General features: G+C 44.4%; 1 protein-coding gene across 3 annotated transcripts in view; it reads right to left on the bottom strand.

The window, feature by feature from the left end:
• Positions 1 to 23297, bottom strand: part of LOC101679061 (WD repeat-containing protein on Y chromosome-like) — a 132670-nt gene that overhangs the window by 23506 nt on the left and 85867 nt on the right. For 2 of the 3 annotated variants that reach the window (XM_045069620.1, XM_045069622.1), the window contains 8 exons: positions 18066 to 18309; positions 16645 to 16750; positions 9567 to 9718; positions 5867 to 5969; positions 1866 to 1972; positions 1706 to 1785; positions 778 to 832; positions 60 to 105 (listed from right to left, as the gene is read on the bottom strand). In XM_045069620.1, the coding sequence (XP_044925555.1) occupies positions 60 to 105; positions 778 to 832; positions 1706 to 1785; positions 1866 to 1972; positions 5867 to 5969; positions 9567 to 9718; positions 16645 to 16750; positions 18066 to 18309 (893 nt within the window). The remainder of the gene's footprint in view (positions 1 to 59; positions 106 to 777; positions 833 to 1705; positions 1786 to 1865; positions 1973 to 5866; positions 5970 to 9566; positions 9719 to 16644; positions 16751 to 18065; positions 18310 to 23297) is intronic. The other variant, XM_045069621.1, reaches the window with a different exon arrangement.

Genomic DNA, 23297 nt, shown 5'->3' with positions numbered 1-23297 from the left:
GGGGGGGATGGCAATCGGAAGCAGGGTTTTGAATACCTAATTTTGTATATTCCACTTACAAAATATACATTTATTCTTCTGTCCCATCCAACAGCTATGATACACCTAGAACAGTAACAGAGTAGCACATTTCAATACTTAAGCTTATTATCTCTTTTTAATTTTTGCCTGCAGTCAAGACTGTGGTTTAATTTTGCCATGTCTTTGTGGATAAATGGAGAGAGCCAGAGAGTTTTTATGAAGAACAAGATAAAATGTAATTGGATAAATTAGGGTCAGTGTTTTCACTGGTACTTAAGGGATCTATAATTTCCAAGATCTATAGATGATGCTCTGTGAGCAGCTGCCCTCCCGAGGCTTACTCTATCCTAACAGCCTTGTTGAACCATGGAGGCAAGGCACAAACAGAAACTGATCAGGAATTGTTTTCACTCATAGTGTTCAGGAGAGGATTTTTATTCTTTGACTTGTGGGTGCTAAATTTCATTACTCTAGTGATCTAGTCTGCTTTACTCCTTTAGAAAGCATTTTGGTGGAGAGAGAGTGCTCCCTATCTCTACCTCTAAGCAGTCATCAAAATGGGCAGAGAATTGTTTATAATATTCTAGAAGAGCCTAGCCGCCTGAATTACCATCAGGGAGCAACTGGCATCCTTAGAAATTCTTTGACCCATTTCCTTCTGGAAAATTCTCTTCACTCTCTTGGTGTCCTCCTCCAGGATAGATTTTGTATCAGAAAGATGCCTCTCTATATCCAAGCCAAATAAAACTCACTCACCTATTTTGGTTCACCTCCACGTAGGTGCAATCACAGACTTCACTTTGCTTTTCATCTAGAAAGATCACATTATCAAAGTATATTAGACATTTTTCTTCACCGGTTCTTGAACCAGCTTGAACATATTGACTCAAACAAACTGATAACTGGGGGAAACTTCAGTAATGACTTTCTAGTTTTCAGACCACAGTTAGCTGTCTTTCAAGGCCCCACAGCACTGCTGGTTTCCGGCTACACTCAGTGCCCTAAAAGACTGGCCCCGCCCCTGCTCAGCTCTGGGAGGAGGCTGGCCTTCTGCTGGCAGGACCCTCCATGGTGCCCGGCACTTGCTGAGCGAGTGAGTGAACAAGTGAATGCATGCAAGTCAAAAGCAGATCTGGGAATCACAAATTCATTACCCTGAGTGATTTTTGTCTTTCTTACTTCGACTTCATTTATATTCTCTGAGAGTTGAAAACCATCTGCCTTTTATCTTGCTCATACAAGGGTGACAGGCCAGAATTGTGGAAATTCTACCAAGATCAGGCACAGCATGTGAACTAGTGGAATAAAGCCACCTTGGGCGGGTCGGAGGCTGGGGGCGATCACCATAACACATAAAACAGACTAGCTTTTAGTTTGTCTAGATTTTGACTTGTGTGATGTTTAAAATGTTCAGAAAAGTTAAGCTCATTCGAGACCTCAAATAGATATACCAGGTAATAAAGGACTGAGTGCACGAGGCTCAGCTGGGAACACATATGTTTATGTAACATATGGCTCTCCTCAGTAGAAGTGTAGTCATTGGTAAAATGAAGTGCCGGGGAGAAGGGACGCAGGACTGTTACATGCATTCTAGACTCCAGCTCATTTGTCTCTTCTACACTGACAACAAATGCCCAATCCCGCATCATTATGTTATAGGAACACTTGGTAGGAAGCGACTTGCCCTGTTTCAGTGTGTGCAGACAATGTCCGTTGTTGTAGCTCCATATTTTCAGACAGCCATCTCTGCCCCCGGTGATTAGCCTAGGAAACAGTCTCCTGTCAGGAAATCATGTCAAGGATCTCACTGCCTAATGGTTGAAGAGAATGAAGAAGACACATACCTTCTTCCGCTGGTGTCGAAGGTCAGACATGTGATTCCAGCATTGCCATGAGCTCCAGTAAATCCAGACAACAGCCTTCCTGTTTCGAAGTCCCACACTTTTACCACCTGTATCCAGAAGTTGGTAACAAGTGACACAGAGAGAATGGTTATCAAATTAAAGGGAATTTGCATTTAGAAGTCTATTGTCTTGGATATGAAAGATGAAAATTTACCCTGAAAGTATCCATCTGTAAGTCCAATGCAAGTTGGCTTACTTCAGTGTATTTGTTTGCTGCATAACAAAATACCACAGAACGTGGGACTTCAACAATGGGCATTTAGTTTATCACAGTTCTGGAGGCTGGAAGTCCAAGATCAAGTTGTTGGCAGGTTCGGTTTCCTTTGAGATGCCTCTTCTTGGCTCACAAACGGCTACCTTCTTATCGTGTTCTAGCATGGTCTTTCCGCCGTGCGTGCACACCCAGGGTTTCTCTATGTGTCCAAATTTCCTCTTGTTATACAGACACCAGTCAGATTGGATCAGGGCCCACCCTAACAACCTTGTGTTAATTTAATCCCCTCTTTAAAGGCTCTATCTTATAATCACATTTTGAGCAGCTGGGGTGACGACTTCAGCATACAAATTTTGGGGGAACACAATTTATTCCATAACACTCAGTGAGAAGATGAGAAAATTTAGAAATCTTTGGATAAAAATCTCCTGACTACTGAGGATCAAAGAAATAAGTGTGGATTGAACTTTCAGCAGCAAAATTTATTTGGCACCAAAACAAAGCCAAATGAGAAAAACGGCCTATTGGGGGGAATGAACATATCTTCTAAACCCTCAGCTTTAAGATATTGTTCAGTCCAACTAGTTTTAGGGGGGATTGCTTTCTTTCAGCCCCATCCCTTGAGCAAACTTTGAATGAGAATCATCTGTGAAGGGAGTGGGGAGGCATCTTTCATGACTTCAGGTAGGTAAGTGCCCACCCTAAGGAGAGCATACTCTGGGGCAGGCTTTCTGGATCCTGTACCCAAAGACAGTGACAGGAAGAGAGGGAAAATTCTTGAGGACACACTCTTTCTCAGAACTACTGAATGTTCCTCTTAGTCTTTCATTTTGTGAAAGAGTCTGCTTCATCAACCTAGAGAGACCTCCAGGTCTCTGATCCCCAAACCAGAAGGCATCATCTCACTGTTGTTGATTTCAAATACCTGAGACCAGATTTTTGTAGTGTACACTTTGTTTCCTTCCCCTCTGTCCTCTTACAGTGTCAGGGTTCCCGGAGATGTCCACAGCTCAGGTACATCCATTTGCTCTCCTTAATATTGCAATAGAACCTTAGCATTACTGGGTTTTACTTTAGTTATTCCAACATTTGCAAACATCCCAAAGCTTCACAACATACAGTGATTTGTAATATGGTTGAGGTCCAGAATTGAATGAAGTACCAGTTGGCATGGAAAAATTAGCAGAAGGGCCCAGAGTGGGGCAGATAAGCCCTGGATGACACCCAACAGAAACATCTTTCTTTTGGACCTGTCTTCCCATTAAGTGATTAAATAGTTACACGTTTGTTTCTTTAAAAAGAAATTCCCCCAAGAACACCGCCAGCTACTGCAGGAAAAGGGAGTGAAAAGTTTGAAGCGAGCAATTAAAATATCTTTAAAAATGACTTTAGGGTTCTATTTATAGAACAAAGAAAAGTCTAAACGTGCTATTTATACTTTTTAGGTGCATTTTGTAGATGGGATTTCATGCCCTAGCAGGGCTCCTCTAAGAACTTCCTTGCCCCAAGCGAGGCTTCCTTTTGAAGTTCCCATTCAATTAAACATATTAAAATGCAACCATATCCCAAATGAAATGTAATCTTGCTATTACATTTTAAAACATTTACAAAATATTTGTAGCCTTAAACTCCGTTGAAAAATTATTCATTATTCTTTTTAAAATTTTTTAATTTTTTATTTTTTTGAAAAATTATTCATTATTCCTGAAAAGTAAACTTCCATAGTACATATAACTGGATATATCAATATGGGTGTGAGTAAGTTGTGGTTCCAATGTCATACATTGTAAACATTTGACTGAGTATTTATTAAGTTTACGTGGTGCCATTTTCAAGCATTAAAAGTTGGTGGTCCTTAGTTTTCTGCTGGGCAATTCGATAAATAAAATATGGTGTAGTGGTATTAATAACTTCAGGCATCATGAAGACCTTGGGCTACATTCTCTCCTCCACAAATATAGGCTGTAATATGGCTTAGATACTGTGAGTCGTGACAGTGGGCATGGGTTATAAAGATTTCACACAGATCTGCAAGGTGAGCAAATACTCAAATCAATAACTCAATTCAGTAAGTATCTGAGAGTTTACCAGCATGTCCCTAATACAGTTAAGAGCTGAGAGAGTATTTATATCTCAATTCAACATCTCCTTACCACCCACAGGCAGGGAAGATATGCGTTATCAAAAGCAATGCTATTGAAGGAGGCTGACTGTGTTAGCATAGAATTAAGAGCCCAAATGGTAATGGAGCCCTTCCTTCTGCCCGGGTGTGGGAGGGATCTAGGAATTTTTCTCAGAGGAACTGATATCCAGAGTTGTGCATTGAAGAATAAGAAGGGCTTTGACAGATCAAGAAGGAAGAGGAGTGAAACATAGATGAGCTACAGGTTGCCCTAAGTCCCTGATGAATGATAAGAGATGCAAAGACTCACACGGGGGACCCAGAGCAGGACAAGTGAGAACTGAATCTAGCACCCCCTGGGAGGAACTAACTTGGGGGTTCAGGAAGAAGGAGGTGCCTGTGTGAGTCCAGGGCAGTAAAAGCAAGATCTGTGGAAGAGAGAGCACTTGAGTTGGGCCTTGAAGGATTGCTGTGGAGTGTAAGAGAAGAGGAGAAAGCAGGAGATTCCAGGGTGGAGATTGGAAAATGTTGGACAGCTCCAGGGACAGGCTTGGGCAGGATGCTGAGACCAGAAGGTTGGCGTCCTTGGAGTCACAGGTTGTTCTGATAAATCTGGAGGGAAAATGCTCTTTTATAAGTAAGGGCCCCAACTATACAGGAATCTACATTCCTTGAGATGAATTGAGACTGAGTCATCATAAAAAACTTTTGATCAACAGACCAAATAACCTATTTCTTTCAATACTTAATAAAACCATGGTGATGACTAATCGCTGAGTGACTGGCAAGTACATATGCAAAGACAACTGTGTCTCACTGGGAGCAATGCCAACGTGAGTGTGAACATGAAGAGCACAGGTCCAGACTTCCAGACTGTGGTGCCCCCCAGGGCTATAAAACCTAAAGACAGGGTGTGCCAGGCAACTGCAGGAAGAAGGAAAGAGGGCATAGCCAGATGGCCTGGGGCACTGGCTTATAATGCAAGAGCCTAGGACAGTGATTCAGAAAATGAAGAACCAATGATGTAGATTTCAAAACACTTAAACATCTTGAGTATACTTGGGATGTACTTGCCCTGCCCGCATTAGCTCAAGGACAGAAGGACATGGGTTATGGGATGTGCATGCTTCTCTGCTCTCACTCCTTATTCAAGGAACCCTGGTTATGTCCCCTCCTGTGGACCAGACACTGCGTCACTCATCTAGGGGCCAGCATGATCCTTGTGAGTGTCAGTGAACAGGGAAGTGAACGTGGAATACTCCATACCCTCAGCTCCAGATTAGAGATACAAGGTAAGTCACAGGGTTGTGTTAATCATCTTAAACGACCAAGAAATAATACCATTCCTTAGTACCCGATGGGTCTTCCAAAGAGCTCACACTACAAGCCACTCGGGAAACTGTGAGCTCTTCCACCCAGCTTTCAAAGAAGAGTGTCCAAACAATACTTGATAAATAGTAGAGTTGAAGAAGTCTAGTAGAATTCTTAACCTCTGGAGCCAGAATGTCCCCGGAACATTCTGCTCAGCTCCAAGATGAGGACAATGGGGTTGGGCTCATGCTCACAAATCCATCATTGCTAAAGAAAGCAAGAGCTGATACTTACAGATGCTTCAGAGCAGCTGACCACCTGCCTGAAGGCTGGGTTGTAGCGGCAGCACGGCACAGGCTCTTGGTGGGAGACTACCAGGCATGGCTCCGACGGAGATCTTGCTCAGGAAAAACAGAAAGGGTGAAAACCTGAACCGAAAGTATGCCATGGACACTGTGGATGAGGCGTCTATTGGTTTATTAAGAAAAGTTAACAGGATAGGGAGCACCTGCATGGCTCAGTCGGTTAAGCTTATGACTCTTGGTTTTGACTCAGGTCACAATCTCAGGGTTGTGATCTCAGGGTCATGAGATATTGAGGCTCCTTGTCCCACACCCTGTTGGGTCTGGGCTCAGCATGGAGTCTGCTCAAGATTCTCTCTCTCTCTCCCTCTCCCTCCCGCTCTGCCCCTCCTGTGCACGTGCTCTCTCTCTCTCTCCTCTCTCTTTCTCAAATAAATAAATTAATTAAAATCTTTAAGGAAAAAAGGTGAAGAGGATGAAAACAGGTCTGTGACCCTGGACAAATTGTTTAAATGCTTAACGTTTTTAATCTCTTAAATGGGGATAATGTTATCTATTATAAAGGGTTGTTTTGAGTATTTGTTGAGAAAACCTATGGAATATCCTTCCCACACACCCCCATGCTACCTAATTGGCATTCAGCAAGCAGTAGCTGCTCACCATGAAAAACAATACCACATCCCTCTTATTTAGGGCAAGAGAAGTGTGATTTCCTACAACTACACAGTGGACCTTCTTCCCTAAGAATTTACATCTTCCCTCAAACAAACACCAACTGTACCATCCCATCCCGAGTCTTCAAGCCTGGAGGGCAGTGCTTCTCCATCACAACAGGAACGAGGCCCTGAAGCATGCCTCCCACATGCACCCGGGGTCAAGGGCGCCTCTGTGTACTCAGGCCTTGCCTTGTGTGTCCCCTCTGTGAGGACAGGGCACAGAAGGGATAGCTCTAGGAGTTATGCAATCCAATTGCTTTGCACTCATTTGCTCATCTGTAAAATGGAACCCTTTATAGAAATGTTGTGAGGAGTAAGTGAGGAAAAGGATGTCCAATGTCTGGAGAAGCCTGGTGTGGGGGGAACACTTAATAAATGAATGTTGGTTCCCAGACCTACTGTTGTGTCCTCTCTCTTGATGGTCCTTCCAGAGCTCAGCCCCAAGGCTGGGACCCTAATAGGGATTTGGTGGACCTGAAGCCTCCAAATTAGTGCCAGAAGATTCCCAGAGGGTGGAATCCTTTTCAAGGAAGAATAGCTTTTGGCAGAAAGAGAGGAGCACTTTCCCATGAACGGTCTCTGGACTGCTCCAGAGGAAGTCTGGCCTGAGGGGACGGAGGAGGCAGGCAGTGGGGGTGCTGTCCCAGGGAGACAGTGCCAGGCCTGGAGCCAGAGCCTCTGGACCTTATCTACACCCCTTCCCCAATGTGGGGAGGAAGGCGTCGATTCTCCCCCCACTTCACAGATGAGGACATTTCCAGAAGGCTAAGAAGGACCAGGTGACTTGATCAACATCACAAAGTTCTCTGTGACAGAGCAGGAACGGGCAGATGTCATCTGTTGCCTAAGGGTTGGCGCTAAGAGATTAGGGCTGTTCTGACTGCAAGGTGGAATTTCAGTCACTTTGCTTAAAAAAAAAAAAAATAGGAAATCAATCCAACAGGCTGTTTTTCTACCCACAGATGCCACATAGAACAGATGGCCATTGGACTGACTGTAGTCCCATCTTTCAGAGGGTTGCTCTGGCATCCTGAGCTGAGGGCGTGCCCTTGCAGGTCCGGCGGTAGCCTGTGGTAGGATGGCTGTTCTGCCCTGTCTCCCCATCCTCACTGGCTGTTCCCATGGCCTCAGCGAAACATGAGGAAGAGTGAGTCCAGGCATAGGCAGCAGCCTTACGTTCTGGACTTCTCAGTAGGGTTTTGATGCTGCAAAATCTGATCACTTTTCTGTAAAGTTATTCTTGATCTGTGATTTAACCACTGGACATAATAAACCTATTTAAGGTTCCTCTTAGGCATATGTTCACAATTTTTTAAAGATTTTATTTATTTATATATTAGAAAGAGAGAGAGAGAAAGCACAAGAAGGGGGAGCAGCAGGCAGAAGGGAGAGGCAGAGGGAGAAGCAGACTCCCCACTGAGCAGGGAGCCCAATGTGGGACTCGATCCTAGGACCCTGAGATCACAACCTGAGCTGAAGGCAGACACTTAACCAACTGAGCCACCCAGACATCCAAACACATTTTATTTTTTCCTTAAAACCCACCTTTTGAGACAGTATGCCGTCATTTTTGGCTCGGGAAATCCAGTTGCCATTATCATATAGATGGGATGTGAACCCTGCAGACCACAATATTTAGCCTAATCCTTCTCTGCCTCCTCTCCTTAGTTTACAAAGACTCCGGGAATCCGTTATCTTGCCGAACAGTGAGAGGGAAAGCTGCAGGCGCGGAATGAGGGATGGATTTATGTCAGGGCAGTAAGTGGGGGTAACGGAGTGGGGTGACTAATCATGGGCCAGGTTTGAACCGTGAGGCTGTAATGATGCTCCTAGTTGTGGTGCGCAGAGGGCCTGAAAGTTCTCAAAGCAGATGATGCGTCCTGCCAGCCCTGCCAAGACCAGGGACAGGGGTGTGACTCACCCCAAGGCCACTGGGCCTAGGAAGCAGAGCCTTCTCTCTACCCCTCACAGGTGCCTCTTAGGAGCTCTGCAGGCTCTGGAGAAGGAAGACTAGACAATGCACCTCCTGTAGTCTAATTAAACAAACAGACAGACAAATTGAGCTCTCCTTTGCCTTCAGTGTCTCAGACAGACTTCTACCCTTCCAGTGGGAGGAGCACCACGCAGGGGGAGGGAGAGAGCCGGGCATCCGGAGAGGCATTCTAGTCCCAGCTTTGCTCCTGAGTCCCCTTTCGACCTTGAGCAATTCATTCCCTTCTCCAGGCCTCTGCTCGCTCATCTGTAAATCGGCAGCAGCGTTGCCCTGGGTGACTTGTGGGTTCCCGGGAGGTAGGATTGAAACTCCTCAGTAAGACCTAGCAGTCTCAGTCTAGCAGGACGGGGACGGGCACTGAAGTGGACATTCATGCTAAGAAGATGAACGTCTCAATGACTACCCTGAGCGTGAAAAAGACAACCGGGCACCCACTTTCCTGGCCAAGGAGGAAAAGAAATGTGGCTTGCAAAGTTGTGCCAAGGAAATCAAGATGGACTCATTTGTAGAGGAATCAGGGAGATGGGTCTTGAAGGCATTTGAGCTCCCTGAGACTGAGGCCCCGAGCAGGAAAAGCCCACTAGGGGACCCTCCATAAGGACCTGTCCATCACTGAAGCATGTGCTGTCCCTGAGTGACTACCTTGCTGTAGGGACAGGGTTTCACATGTGGGCCCCTGCTGCAGCAAGTGGGTCTGATGCTTTTGGACTGAATTAAAAGCCCCTGGGACTTCTTGGACAATTCACTAGAGAGGTAGGGCCAGTGGGGCAATAAAGGTTCAAGAGGTAGATTCGGAATTTTGGGTAATCCAAGGAGGTGGTACCGGAATAATCAATGGGAAATGTTCAAGGGAGCTCACCAAATACATGCTGTGAGATAAAGACATGGGGCCATAGAGCTTAGGAGCTCCTCCAGAGATCTCAGCTATGGATGGTTCTATAGAAGGTTGCAAGCAGCCTGGGGCCAAGAGGCTAACCTCATACCTCAGTCTCAGGTGTAGGAGTGCGACCGTGTCAGTGGCCACACACAGCGATCTGGATTCAGGGAGGTAGAGGCAGGCTGCGAAGTCCCCCTTAATACCGCTGGCTTTGGAGGATGCAGTGAACAAGCAGCTGTCCGTCTCTAGATCCCAGATCTGTGGCGGGGTGGGGGTGGTGGGTGGGAAGATGAGGAAAAAAAGTAATTGGAGGTCTTGAACAGGCTGCTTTGCTGCCTTTCCAAAGCTGTCACCTGTGGCGGGGGTCTGGTTAGGACTGACCTAAGTTTAAAAACTGCCCCACTCTCCCCTCGCCCAAAGGAAAATGTTCAAAGTGCTTCCTTTCCCTTCTGCATTTGTAAAGGAAGCAGAAAGGAAGCTCTTGTTCCCGAGCCCCTCTGCTATGCTGAAGCTGCCCAAAGGGCCAAGACACCTGTGGCCAAGCCACCCTGGAGCTGAGCTTCACCACCCCCCAGCCAGGAGCCGCCAGTGTCTTCTCCGCTCCTGGAGTTTTGATATCGTGGAGTTTTGATATCGTGGGTCTGATGGGCACAAAGACTACCTCTCTATCCCCTAGATATGTTCCCATTTCGTAATACACTTCCTCAAAACCAGCCCTGAGGCGGATATTTGGAGGGCTCTGGGAACAAATCTCAGCATGGTTATTGAGTAAGGACATGGAGGTCCAAACCACCCCCCACTCTCCCCACCGCCTGGGTTGGAATCCCAGTCCTATCACTTAAAGGCTCTGTGGCCTTGGCCATACTACCATACCTCCTTTCAGTTTCTTCTTCTGTAAAATAGGGAGACTAATAATAATGCCTATCTTATAGGATTTAAAATCTTGGGGATTTTAAAATATTAATTAAAAAATAGTGTTTACCATCACAACTGGGCCATGGTATAATGGTAAATGATTAGAAAGATATTGTTAATCATTTATTGGGATTATTATGCAAGCCATGCCACAGCTCTTGTATTATTTTAAGGTACTGCAATCTGATGAGAGTGCAAGGGATGGCCTCATCCACAGGGAAGAGCAGATGGGCCAAGTGTAAAACCGGGAAGAAGGAATCATCATGGAGGCAGCTGTTGTTCAGTGAGCTAAGCATTGCGTTACCTGCTTCCCATGCACTGTTTCATTTACTCTGTTCCAGGTTAAATTCTGTCTCTCCCCTCCCCTCCCCGGTCTGTCCGTTGAAGAACCCCCAGTATCTCAGAGTGTGTCCTTCTTTGGAAATAAGGTTGTTGCTAGTGCAACTAATTAAGAAGAGGTCAAGCCGGAGTAGAGCAGACCCCCAGACAATATGACTGGTGTCTTTGTAAAAAGGGGAAATTCGGAGACAGACACAGAGAGAGGGAGAAGGCACAGTGAACAGCTAAAGTAGGAGTCCTTTTCAGACTTCTTTCCCTCCAGAGGTGCGCTGGGAAATTTGAGGACTAAACTGGGCGGAATGTACTTGGGGCTTCTTTCCCCTCCGTTGTGACTCCCGGAAGCGAAACAGCTAGCAAGAAATTGGAAGCCTTTACCCAGTAAGCCAGACTCTTACTTGTTGTACTTACACTGTTGATTTTCTTTAGTTCTCCCCAGCAGGTAGCAAAGCCATCTAGAAAGTTCTAGCATCCTTTTTTATCTGTGATTTTAGGTCATGGTGTAAAAGGCAGAAAGCAATACACTCTGGGAGGCAAGTATGGGGGTGACAGTAGCGATCAGGGTAAAACAATCCCATAGAAACATGATCCCAAGGAGTACTTGTTCAAGGGGCATCCCCCACTCCTTTCTGGAGTATTGAATTGTTTGAAAATGCTGATTTTCCTAGATAGAAAAGTAACACACATAGTTTTTTTGTTTGTTTGTTTTGTTTTTATCAGTCACTTATACCACCAGGGGAATCCATTAATCTGGTAATTTCTTCTTACTTCATGAGGTAATGTTACTGAAAGAGAGGAAGTTTTGATGAGGGGGAGGATGAGGTAATTCTGGAGCCTGGCAGAGTGATCTTAGTTGATGCATAGAAGGACCCCTGTGAGGTCTGTGAAAGGGAAAGGTAGGAAGGAACTCTTCCTACTGCTGTTGAGGTTGAGTCGGCAAGTTGGCATTACATCCCCAAAGTAGTTATAACAAATTGATATCACTGACTTATGTATGGCCTGTCCAGCACCCTCCTGTCTTCTGTTAGGAGAATTGCCTCTCTGATTGCAAGCAGTAGGCAAGAGACCCAAACTTGGTCAATCTGTGTCTTCCCTTAGATTTTTCCGGCTGGAGCTGATAGCGAATCTATAGTTGGGCTGTGAGTTCAGACTGGGAATATTAATGGTCCCCACATTCAGAAGGAGATTGCTTTCCTGCACTAGAAGTCAATATCAGTGTGCACCAAGGAAGTATAGGCAGAGAGCATGGGAAAAAGAGTGCCATGCTTGAACCCAGCTGTCCATGAGGTCATCTGTCTGATGATCTGGTTTCAATAACCCATAAATTCGCCTTTTTTTAGCTTAAACTACTCGAGTTTGATTTTTGTCTCTTTGGCTCAAAAGAGTCTTACCGAGTAAAACTACTCTGAGGTGAGCACAATTTACCCATTATCTTCTATGAGCACAACTAACCTACAAGGGGGGTCTTTCTTCCATTTTACAGTAGAGTGACCGATGTCCAAGAGAATTAAGTCACTGAATTCAGAAGGGTTGAATAGTTTGTCCAAGGTCATCTAGTTCCTGGTAGTTTCAGAGCATGACTCAAGTCTGTATTTCTCCAAAGCATGCTGTCTACCAACCCCCCAATGCAGGCTTCTCTGTCCACAGTGGAAAGGAGTTGCTGGGGAGTGCACACCAAAATAAGGGATTTCCTGCTTTCCCTTCACCCAGAGTTATGAATTCAGTGGTGGAGTGTGAGAGAAAGTGATGGGTCATTTATAGCTGGGATTTTTAAGAGGCAGATATGCCGTATCTGCTGTCATGCCCATTGTCCTGGGATGAAGAAGACTCTGAGAACCTAGGGACTTTGCATGAAGACAGCATGGTTTTTATTTTATTTATTTATTTTTTTAAGATTTTATTTATTTATCAGAGAGAGAGAGGGGGAGAGAGCGAGCACAGGCAGACAGAATGGCAGGCAGAGGCAGAGGGGAAAGCAGGCTCCCTGCTGAACAAGGAGCCCGATGTGGGACTCGATCCCAGAACGCTGGGATCATGACCTGAGCCAAAGGCAGCTGCTTAACCAACTGAGCCACCCAGTTGTCCCGACAGCATGGTTTTTAAATGGGAGAAGAAAGTACTCCTTACTGGGAGTACCGGCCTTGGGTATGACAGCAAACAGAAATAAATTTCTACTGTCTCTACCCATGGAAAATACAGGGTTTATTTGTTACAGTGGCAAGCCTTACCTTAACATGCTATCTTCTTTCAGGAAATAACTTTCTTTCTATGCTAATTCGTGTTGACACAAAACAGCCCTCTTTGTAGTGTGCAGTATTAAATTCACAGAAAATAACAAGTGAAAACAGAAAACCAAACCTGTCACTTTACTCTCCTTTAGGGTAATGCCAGAAACTAGCAGACTCCTAAAACGTTTCATGTGTCCCCATGATATAGAAAAGTGAAATATTTGAGCTGAAAAATCAATTAGAAGAATGAAGACTATCTGATCAGGCATGCTAGAAATTTAGCTGTTTGGTTCCTGGTTGATTACTTTTTATTTGATAGGAATAATGTATTCTGAAATAAATTACACACCATATTTCCAAGATAGGATTTCAATATATTTTAAACACATTTTGGGAAGTGATTCAATATGCCTGAATCATCACAGGCAAGATGCTAATCTTGTAATCATGATTTTAGATTGGAAGAAAATGGAGAGGCACTAGGAAAAGAAAATAGGATAGGAGACGTGTCCTCACATACAGAATTATGATTATCTGGTGGTGCCAAGTTTTAAGGAAAAAAAAAACTCATTAAAAATATGAAATCTCCAACTTTATGGTTTTGGAGGATACCTTAGGATAGATTCAATTTTCAAAAGAAATCAAATATTTGAAGTCCACGAGTCTTCCTATTTTAATCAATTTTGCTTGGAGGACTGAATTGAGTTTGGGTCCTAGTTACATCACTGACCATGATCTCAACACCTAATTTTGTGTAAAGTGTCCTCTTGGTTGTCAGGACATGGACTCTGAGCTCACTCTATGGGAGCCATGTCAGACTCCACACACAGTGAGAATACACTTCTTGAGGCTTTTCTCCCCCTTGCTCACTCTTGCTCTCTTTTCCATCTCATCCCCTCCACGGCTTAAAATTTCATCTAAATGCTAATGACTTCCAAATTTATATCTCTAGCCCCGATGTCTCCCCTCAACTCAGGATGACTCTATCCAACACATACATAACTGAGCTCCTGGTCTGATGCTCCTCTTCCCCACCATCTGCCCCACCATGTCTCAGTGGGCTCTGGCCCAAAGCCTTGGCATCTCCCTTGACTTCTCTATCTCTCCCTTCCCCCTCCTTTACAAAATAATAGTTTTATTGAGATATAATTCACATCTTACAAAATTTGCATTTTTAAAGTGTATAATTCAGTGGGTTTTAGCATATTCACAGGGCTGTGCAACCATCACCACTGTCTAACTTCAAATCATTTTTATTATTTCAGAAAGAACCCCTATACTTGTTAGTGGCCACTCCCTGTCCCACCTCACTGCATCCCCCCAGCAACGACTAAACTAGTTTCTGCCTCTGTGGATTTGCTTATTCTGGGCATTTCATACAAATGGAATCAACCAATACATGGTCTTTTGCGACTGGCTTTCACATAACATAAGCTTTTTTAAGGTTCATCTATGTGGTGACACGTATTAGTGCTTCATTTCTTTTTGTTGCTGCATAATATTTCATTGTATGGATATGCCACAGTTTGTTTATCCATTCATTTGTTCATGGACACTTGGGTTATTTCTACTTTTTGGCTGTTATGAATAATGTGCTATGAATATTCATATGTAAGATCTTATGTGAACATAAGTTTCCAGTTCTCTTGGGTTTAAATCTAGAAGTAGAATTGGTGGGTCATATGGTAACTCCATGGTTAGCATTTAAAGAACCACCAAAATATTTCCCAAAGTGGCTGCACCATTTTAAATTCCCACTAGCAAGATATGGAGAGCTTTAATTTTTCCACATCCTTGGCAATGCTTGTTATCATCTATCTTCTGATTTTAGCCATCCCAATGGGTGTGAAGTAGTAACTCATGGCGGGTGTGTTTTGCATTTACATAATGACTAATGATGTGGAGGATCTTGTCCTGTATTTATTGGCAATTTGAATATTTTCTTTGAGGAAATTTCCATTTAAGTCCTATGCCTAGGATATTCGTGCATTTATTGTTGAGCATACAGATTTTTTTTTTTTTTGTATTCTAGAGGCAAATCCCTTATCAGATGTGTGATCGGCAACATTTTCTCCCATTCTATAGGTGGTCTGACCACTTTCTTAATGGTGTTTTCTGAGGCACAAGGTTTTGATTTTGACAACATCCAACTCATTTGTTTTCTTCTTTTGTCTCTTGTGTGTTTTCTTTTTTTTAAGATTTTATTTATTTATTTGACAGAGAGAGATTACAAGTAGACAGAGAGGCAGGCAGAGAGAGAGAGAGGGAAGCAGGCTCCCTGCTGAGCAGAGAGCCCGACGCGGGACTTGATCCCAGGACCCTGAGATCATGACCCGAGCCGAAGGCAGCGGCTTAACCCACTGAGCCACCCAGGCGCCCCTGTCTCTTGTGTTTTTGATGTCACATCTAAGAAATCATTCCCTAGTCCAAGGTTATGAAGATTTACTCCTATGTCTTCTCCAAAGAGTTTTGAAATTGTAGCTCTTTTTACATTTAGGTCTATAGCCTTTTAGTTAACTTTTGTGTATGGGGTGAAGTAAGGGACTGAAGTCCTTAATTGAGGTATAAGCAGGTCTGCTTTCTTCTGAGGCCTTTCTCTTTGGCTTGCACATGACCTCCTGCTGCCCTGTATTCACATGGTTGGAGATGATTGTCCCTCCATCTCAACGTGCTGATTTCTACTATAAATCATATTGGATCAGGGCCCACCAATATGACCTCATTTAACATTAATTAATTCTTTATAGGCCCTGTCTCTAGATACAGTCACTTCAAAGGTACTGGTGCTTAAGACTTCAACATATGAATTTTGAAGGGACGTGATTCAGCCCATAGCATCTATAAATCATTTATTACGTGTGTAATCGATAAGCTCATTTATGTACCCATGCAAAGCAATGACTGACCTGTCTGAGGCTTCAGCATTCCTTTGATTCAGACCATTCTAAATTCCCACCCTCTGGCCCCATGATATTAGAGAAAGAAAGATGGATGAAATCATGAAAATTTTTCATATTCTTTGGAAAAGCTTATGAAATTATAGATAAAGCAAATCAATAAAATTTCTTTTCTTTTCTTTCTTTTTCTTTTTCTTTCTTTCTTTCTTTCCTTTTTTTTTTTTTTTTTTTTTTTTTTTTGGTATATAAATACTGCATTACAAAGGTCACGGGACAGCTGAATTTTAGAGGTGGGTAGAACCTTACATATAGAAAGAGGTGTGAAGGCAAACAATGCAGGTGATGTTACCATGACCTCTACCAGGGCCAGAAGTGCTTAAATTCTAAGGCTTACAGAAAACATTTCAGAAAGGGCCCACTTGCCCTATGCGTATTGCACAATAAGATAAGCACTAGTAGCGAGGGCCATTTGCCTCCCTCATGTCCCCATTCCATCCCTTATTCCCCCTCTTCATCCTCCAACACACTTTCTCCAGGGGAATCAGGACAGCATGCAAACAGGCGCTATGTTTCAAGGTTTACTCATCCCAGCAAAACACCCGGTACAGAAAATTCTCTAAGACACTACACTTCAATTGCCCACATATCTTCCTTCTCCAAAGCAAACCCACGAATGTAACCACCATATGAGTATCTGCTAATGCAGAGACCTCTAGAGCTGCAAAGATGGGGAAAGAAAACACCAAACAAACACAATCTCTATCGGAAACTGTTGGACAATGCATCCAAAATGTGAAAGGGCAAAGACCTTAATAGTGTTGTCGGTGGACATGGAGAATATTTTGTTATCCTCAGCAGATACATGGATGTAGATCACTGGAGCCGTGTGGCTTTTCAGCATACCTGTTGGTTTTCTAGAATGGAAAAAGAACAGATGAACACCAAGCAGTTCTAAGTGCTATTTCTAAATAAAAATGCAAGACTAAACTTGGCCCGGATCTGGCAGTTCTATTCAGCCTGGAGGAGGGTTATGTCTCCTTCTGAAATCACACAAGTATATATCTTGTGTGATAAAAGGACTGAAGCAAATAATACCCAGTTATAGCAACACAACTCAGTGTGAGATGAAGCTCTGGGCTTTGTTTCTCCAACTGCTGACAATATCACTATAAAAGGAATAAACGAGGAAGAGCACAGGGTGGTGTGGGAATAGATTCTATGGCACAGGGTTGCTTTATGCAGGCCAGAGTTAACAGTATTCAGGTCTTGGAGGACTGTCTTTTTAATGTCAGTTTACTTTAAGGAGCTCTGAGGGATCGCAATGCCCTCAGGGTCGCAGGGCTGAGTGTGTAGGGAGAAGGTGGGGAGTTGGGGAGAAGAGAGGCAGGTCTGAGGTTGAAAGAAAGACCACAATGTCAATTTATAACCACATTATTGGAAGGTAAGCAAATTGCTCTCCATCACCAGACAAATGGGAGTCTAAGGTAATAGAAGTAGGTAGAAAATCATTTTTCTTTCTTTTTGTTTAGACATTGTGCTGAGCCCTATACATGGATGACCTCCTCTGTGACCTTTATTTCTACCAGAAAGGGGGGGGGATTCCTGTGACCATCAATAATGAGGAGGACACTGGCTATATCTCTTGCGCTGGGTCACTGTGTTAGAAGGTGACAGGAGGAGCACCAGATCCCACGTACCCTCCACCCCCCATGGTGTTGCCTCCACCCCTGCCTGTCCCTGCTGAGGGACATGGGTCACCTTGCAGGTCCTCCACTGATGCCTGGTACAGAAGCTCAGCGAGGAAGCATGGTGCACCCTAGGTGACTTGTTCATGCCCCCAAATCCCCACTATCAGTGCACAGGATGTCTATTCCCCATTTTCCACTCTCCTTCAGTCTTCAACACTTACCAATGGAAATGGCATAGGATTTTAGAATCAGTCAAAATGTGTGTGTACCCCAGTTCGGGCATTACGTCCAAAAAGTTATTTAACTCCTCTAAGCTTCAGTTTCTTCATTGGTAAGTGGGGCTAATGAGTTACTTATTAACTCCAAAGAATGAGTCTTTAGTGGGTACCAACAGAAGTTTTTCAGGCTGAGTGTATGGGAGACCAGTTTTGGACAGGGCTTCGTAAATTATCCTAAAAGGGAATTAGTGATCCCCTGTGTTGCTCTCATGTACTTTATTAGATCAATGGCATTTAGGGTTGGAGAGAGAAAGAAAACTTACCCAGGCAGATAAGGATTCCAGACTCGAATGATTCGATCCATTCCCCCTGTCAGCAGCAAGTTCTTTCTCTTACAGAATGAAAATGCCTTGACTCCTTTGTAGATGTGAAAAACAGTTTGATCACATTCTGCCCGCCTTTGGGGCAAACCAAAGAATGCTTGTTCTCTTCTTGCCTCGACATCTTTTCTAACGCCCCTTATCTCTTTCATCTTTTGCTTGACATTTGTTGTTCCCGTAGTGCACCCTAAAAATATTCACAGAAAAACAAAACACAGCCTCTTAATATGATCAGTTTCCTGACAAGTTGCTGATTTTTAAAGGTCCTGGTTTTGCTTTCAGTGAGAACTACTTTTTTCTTTCTCTTTCACCCCCCAGTGTTACACCGTGGACAGTCCGAAGGATGAAAATGGTGTCAGTAAGAACAGCAAGATTCATTTCCCCTCCTTCTCTAGAGAGAGCCAAGAAGGGTCATCTGGGGGAAGGAGGAAGTGTGAAGAGGGCCAACTCATTCTAAGGAAACTGTTTTCTAATAAATCTGTACCGAGTACCACGCACTGTGCGGGGGTCTCTCTGTACACGATTTTGTTTGAACCTCCCAGAAACTCAGTGAGACAAGCACCTGTCTTCCATGGGACAGGTAAGAAAGTTTAGACTACGGGGTTTAACAAACTTGTCATTAACAAGGCAATAAAACCATGTCTCAAATCCTAAATGAGGGTTCATTGAGTTGACCTATCAGTTTCATCCACGAACCAGCCAACTTTCTGCTACAATTATTTTGACATATATTTTTAGCCAAATGACTTTTTGGCTTGCATACCTACTGAACAGTAAAATCAGAATAGTAGCAGCATACTGAAGCAATCAAAGGCCTTCCTGTCTGTATGAGACATAGTCTCACCAGATGATCATGAAAGAAATCCCCATCTAACTTACCCTGACCCCTGACCTTAGCTGTGTTCAAGGTGACTGAAGGGCATCAGATGAAGAAGATGGAAGACTATTTCATCTTCCATCCTTGCCTTGTCCCCATGCCCAAATAAGAATTCTCTTTCATGGTCTGTGATGTCAGTTGAAAGACATCAGGGGCTGGGCTCTTCCAGGGATGACTAGTGTTGTTTGGATGACGTGTGTGTTATCACAAGTTACCAGTTCAATTGTTTTCCAGGAACAAGGAGAAGGGTCTGCTATTCGGGAAAGCTGGACCAAAGCCAGTGCCTGCTTCATCTCAGAGGGTTGTTCTTCTTCAGTCCAGCAGACTCTCCTGAAGTAGGACTCTGATGCAGATCTGCTGAGTTTCAGGAGAAATGGGACGTGTCTATTTTCATCAGAAACTTCCAGAATTTTAAAGTTTGATGCACAGTTTCAAAACAGGATCCCGTTTTTAATCTGTCTGTGGCTTCCTGGCCCACTGCTGCCTCTGGAGACCTCTAGTTTGGGAGCATGCTGTTGCGGGGGAGGACAGGAAGGTGTCTGGGAAGGGAAAGGGGGCCATGATCTTTCCATTTCTTCTGAAACTTTTTCCCTCAGAGTCACCTGGCTCTTCTCCAGTCCATGAATTCCATTTCCAAATGACTGGGGTATGTGATTTCCACCTTGTTTGAGGCTACAGTCTGAGTGCTAGGACTGTTGACGGTGAGTTGAGGAGACACCCTGCTGTCCACGGTTTCTCTTAGCAGTGGTAGGACAGCTAGCTAGTCCCACTGGCCCTGTCCTTCCCTTTCTCCTTTGGTATGCAGCAGGAAGGTAAACAGCCTTGAACTCAGAGCTCTTTCATCTGCTAGACAGAGGGGAGGGGAGGATAAGTGCTGAGTGCAGATAATTACTTAAGATGGCAGAGTGAACCTGTGTATCTGGGTGAGCACTTGCAGTATCAAAGCAATGCAGAGAACCCTCCTCAAACACCAGTTTGATGCTTTCACCCTTCTTGTTATGAGCAAAGATCTGAAACTTCTAAGCAGGTGTGTCACTTTATTTTTATTTTTTTAAGTAAAAGGAGAGCAGCCAGTTCATTTGCATGATCTCTAGCGGTTCTCTTCCAACAGAGCCAGACAGAGATACATGTTTAAATGGTTGTCATGGAAACCAGAGAGCAGAGCTCTTCCCCAAGGTCTGAAGGAAGATGATGAAAAGTTTAAAGCAATCACCATGGAAACCTAGAGCAGATTCAAGGCAGGTTCTGATCCCCAGCACACTAGCTAACAGATAAGTCTTCGGGTGCTGGAGTCCTACAGGAAGGTGGATTCTGTGGCTGCTAACACCAGAGCTGACCCAGAAACCACATCCACAGATCTGGGCTCCCAGAATCCCATAGGAGTGGCAGCGAGGTGGGCATGTTTCCTCAAAGCTCAGACTTTCACTCTTCCTCTTTTGAGGTAGATCTTGGAGTCTCTCCTACCCGTCCTTCCTTTTATCTTATTCCTCCTTTCCATCAGTTTCCTCAATGTGGCTGGAACCCACAGCTCTGCTGTGACAAATGGAGCCCTGCCCAGATCTGCAGAGGGGACACATTCAAGGCCCAGCCTGGGTTTCTCCATGGCCTCAGGCAAGACGTATCTCCCTTTGATGTTCACTCGTAACCAGAATGAAGTCAGAGATTCTTATCTTTGATCATCTCAAGTAAACGAATGCACTTGAAACCACTTCTTTTTTTTTTTTTTTTTAAAGATTTTATTTATTTATTTGACAGAGAGATCACAGGTAGGCAGAGAAGCAGGTAGAGAGAGAGGAGGAAGCAGGCTCCCTGCTAAGCAGAGAGCCCGATGCGGGGCTCCATCCCAGGACCCTGAGATCATGACCTGAGCCGAAGGCAGAGGCTTAACCCACTGAGCCACCCAGGCGCCCCTTGAAACCACTTCTTACTCTACAGAGCCCGCTAGTAAATCCCATTTAAGGATGGGATTGCTATAGCACTGTGGAGGAGTGTGTGTGTGTGTGTGTGTGTGTGTGTGTGTGTGTGAGTGCACGTGTGTGTGTGTGTGTGTGTGTGTGAACATATGCATAGCTGATGGAAGCAGTGATGTGAGTGTAGGACACTGTAGGGACATGCTTGGGGAGGCAGTAGATGGGGAGATGGAAAGGGGATAGATAGCACAGGAGGAAAATACTTGTCACCACAGAATTCTACGTTTCCTGGAAGGCAATGCTTCAGAAGACCACTTGGGGAGAGAAAGGAATGTGGTTTGAATTTTGACCACAGGTATGTCCATTCAATAAATATTTAATGAGCACCTGTTATGTACCAGCACTATTCCTAGCACTTGAGACACAGTAGTGAATAAAACAGAGACCTCTATCTTTGTGGGGCTCACCTTCTGATGGGGGAGGGCAGACCCTAAACAACAAACAAGAGTTAAATCATATTCTATTAGAAAGTGATAGGATTTATGGATTTAGAGAAGGGTAGAACAAGGTAAGGAAGATTAGGAACACCAGGAGCGGGGGCTGGACTCTTCCAGGATATGTATAATGAAGTGGGAAGGAGGGCCTCAGTGAGAAGCAACGCCTGAGGGAAGACTTCAAGGAGACAAGGGAGTGAAAGATGTAGACATTTTCAGGGAAAACCTTCCAGGCAGAGGGAAGATCTGGTGAAAAGATCTTAAATATATTCCAGGAGACTGGTGTGAGTGGGATGGAGTACAGGAGGGAGAGATGTAGGAAACCAGGCCAGAGATGTAAGGGCTGGGTTGACACACAGGGCCCTGGAGGACTTTGGCTTTTACTGTGCAGGAAATGGGGGCCCAATGGAGGATTTGGATCTAATGACATCTAATTTTCCAGGCTCTCTGGCTGCTGTGTAGAAAAGAGCCCATAGGCGAGGGATAGAAGCAGGGAGAATCATAAGTCTCCTGTGGTAATCCAGGGGAGAGAAGAGAGTGAATTCCACTAGATGGTAGTGGGGGCGGGACTGGGGAAAATGGCCAGATCCTGGATTCAGTATGAAGACAGAGTCAACGGATTGGATGTGGACTGTGGAGGTGAGTGTTGAAGGTGACTAATGGGTTTTGGCTGGAGCTACTGGAAGGATGGACCTAGAACTAACTGAGTTGGGGAAGGTGGTGTGAGGGAAAAGATGTGGATCTGAGTTTGGATTTAATTTTGATGTCTATGAGACATCCCAATGGAGAGGTCCTGTAGAGAGAGACTCATGGCAGTTGGAAATGCCAGACTGAAGTTTGGGGGTAGCGTTAGGCTAGAACACATGAATTTGGGGAAGGACAGCAATGGTGCTGGAGGGGCATCACTGAGGTTGAAAATGGAAGAGAAGAAGAGCAAGGACAAAACCCTGGGACTCCCAGCAGCAAGTCATGGAGACATGCAGGAACAAAGGCCAGCTTGCAGTGGGTCTTAGACAGATTGGAAGGTGAGAGCTTGGACAGTGCAACCGCAGGCAGCTTTTTACCAGGGGTCTGGCTGCAAAGGCTCTCTGAGCCCCAATGTTTTCATCTTGGTACTACGTCCGAGAAACTACAGGGGTGGTAACTGGGTTGGGGAAGGCGCTGACTTTTCCTATCACAGACTTGTCTAGATCTCTAGAGACAATTAATCTCAGTTCAGAGTATGAGCCACTTAGTGGTCCTTGCTTTCTGGAACATGAGAAGGAAGAAGGGATGGACAGGAGACTCATGGCAAAATTAGGGACCAAGGAGTGTGAGCAGGATGGCTCCTTAGAGCTCGTATCCAGCATTTTTATTGAACTAGGAAGGAAATGGAAGCCTGAGGCCATAGCTCTGTTAGTTGCTGAGCCGGGGCTAGAACTCAGAGATCCTCATTCTGGATTTGTTGTTTCTGTTCTGCACAAACACTGAATTTTAGCTGCTTCAGTTTCTGAAGGCTGAATTTTAGTTTCTTAGCATTCAGATCCATGATCATTCCAGAAAACCACAATTTCCCAGTTCCAAGAACATCTGATGAAAATTCCCAAGAAATTTCTTAGCCACTGAACATCGCTTTCTAACGCTTTGGAGATTTAAATGTCAGTGAATCAGAAATGTATAAAGGAAGATTTCCTTGAAAGACAACGTGAGCTCAAAGTCTATGAATCAGAGGTAGAAGGGGCCTCGGAAGCAAGGTGGTATTTGATAGGAGGCTGAGATCGCAGGCATGACTCATGACTGATTTTTCCATGATGCTCAGTGAAATTAGGACAAGATTCTAAAGGAAAGGAGGAATAAAGAAAAAGAAAAAGAAACTCCTAGGATTTCAGCCTTTCCAAATCTCGGAAATGCTCAG

This window comes from Mustela putorius, unplaced genomic scaffold (genome assembly GCF_011764305.1).
Source record: "Mustela putorius furo isolate JIRA1106 unplaced genomic scaffold, ASM1176430v1.1 tig00003942_pilon_pilon_pilon, whole genome shotgun sequence".
Lineage (NCBI taxonomy): Eukaryota > Metazoa > Chordata > Mammalia > Carnivora > Mustelidae > Mustela > Mustela putorius.
This window is presented reverse-complemented; position numbering and strand designations above follow the sequence as displayed.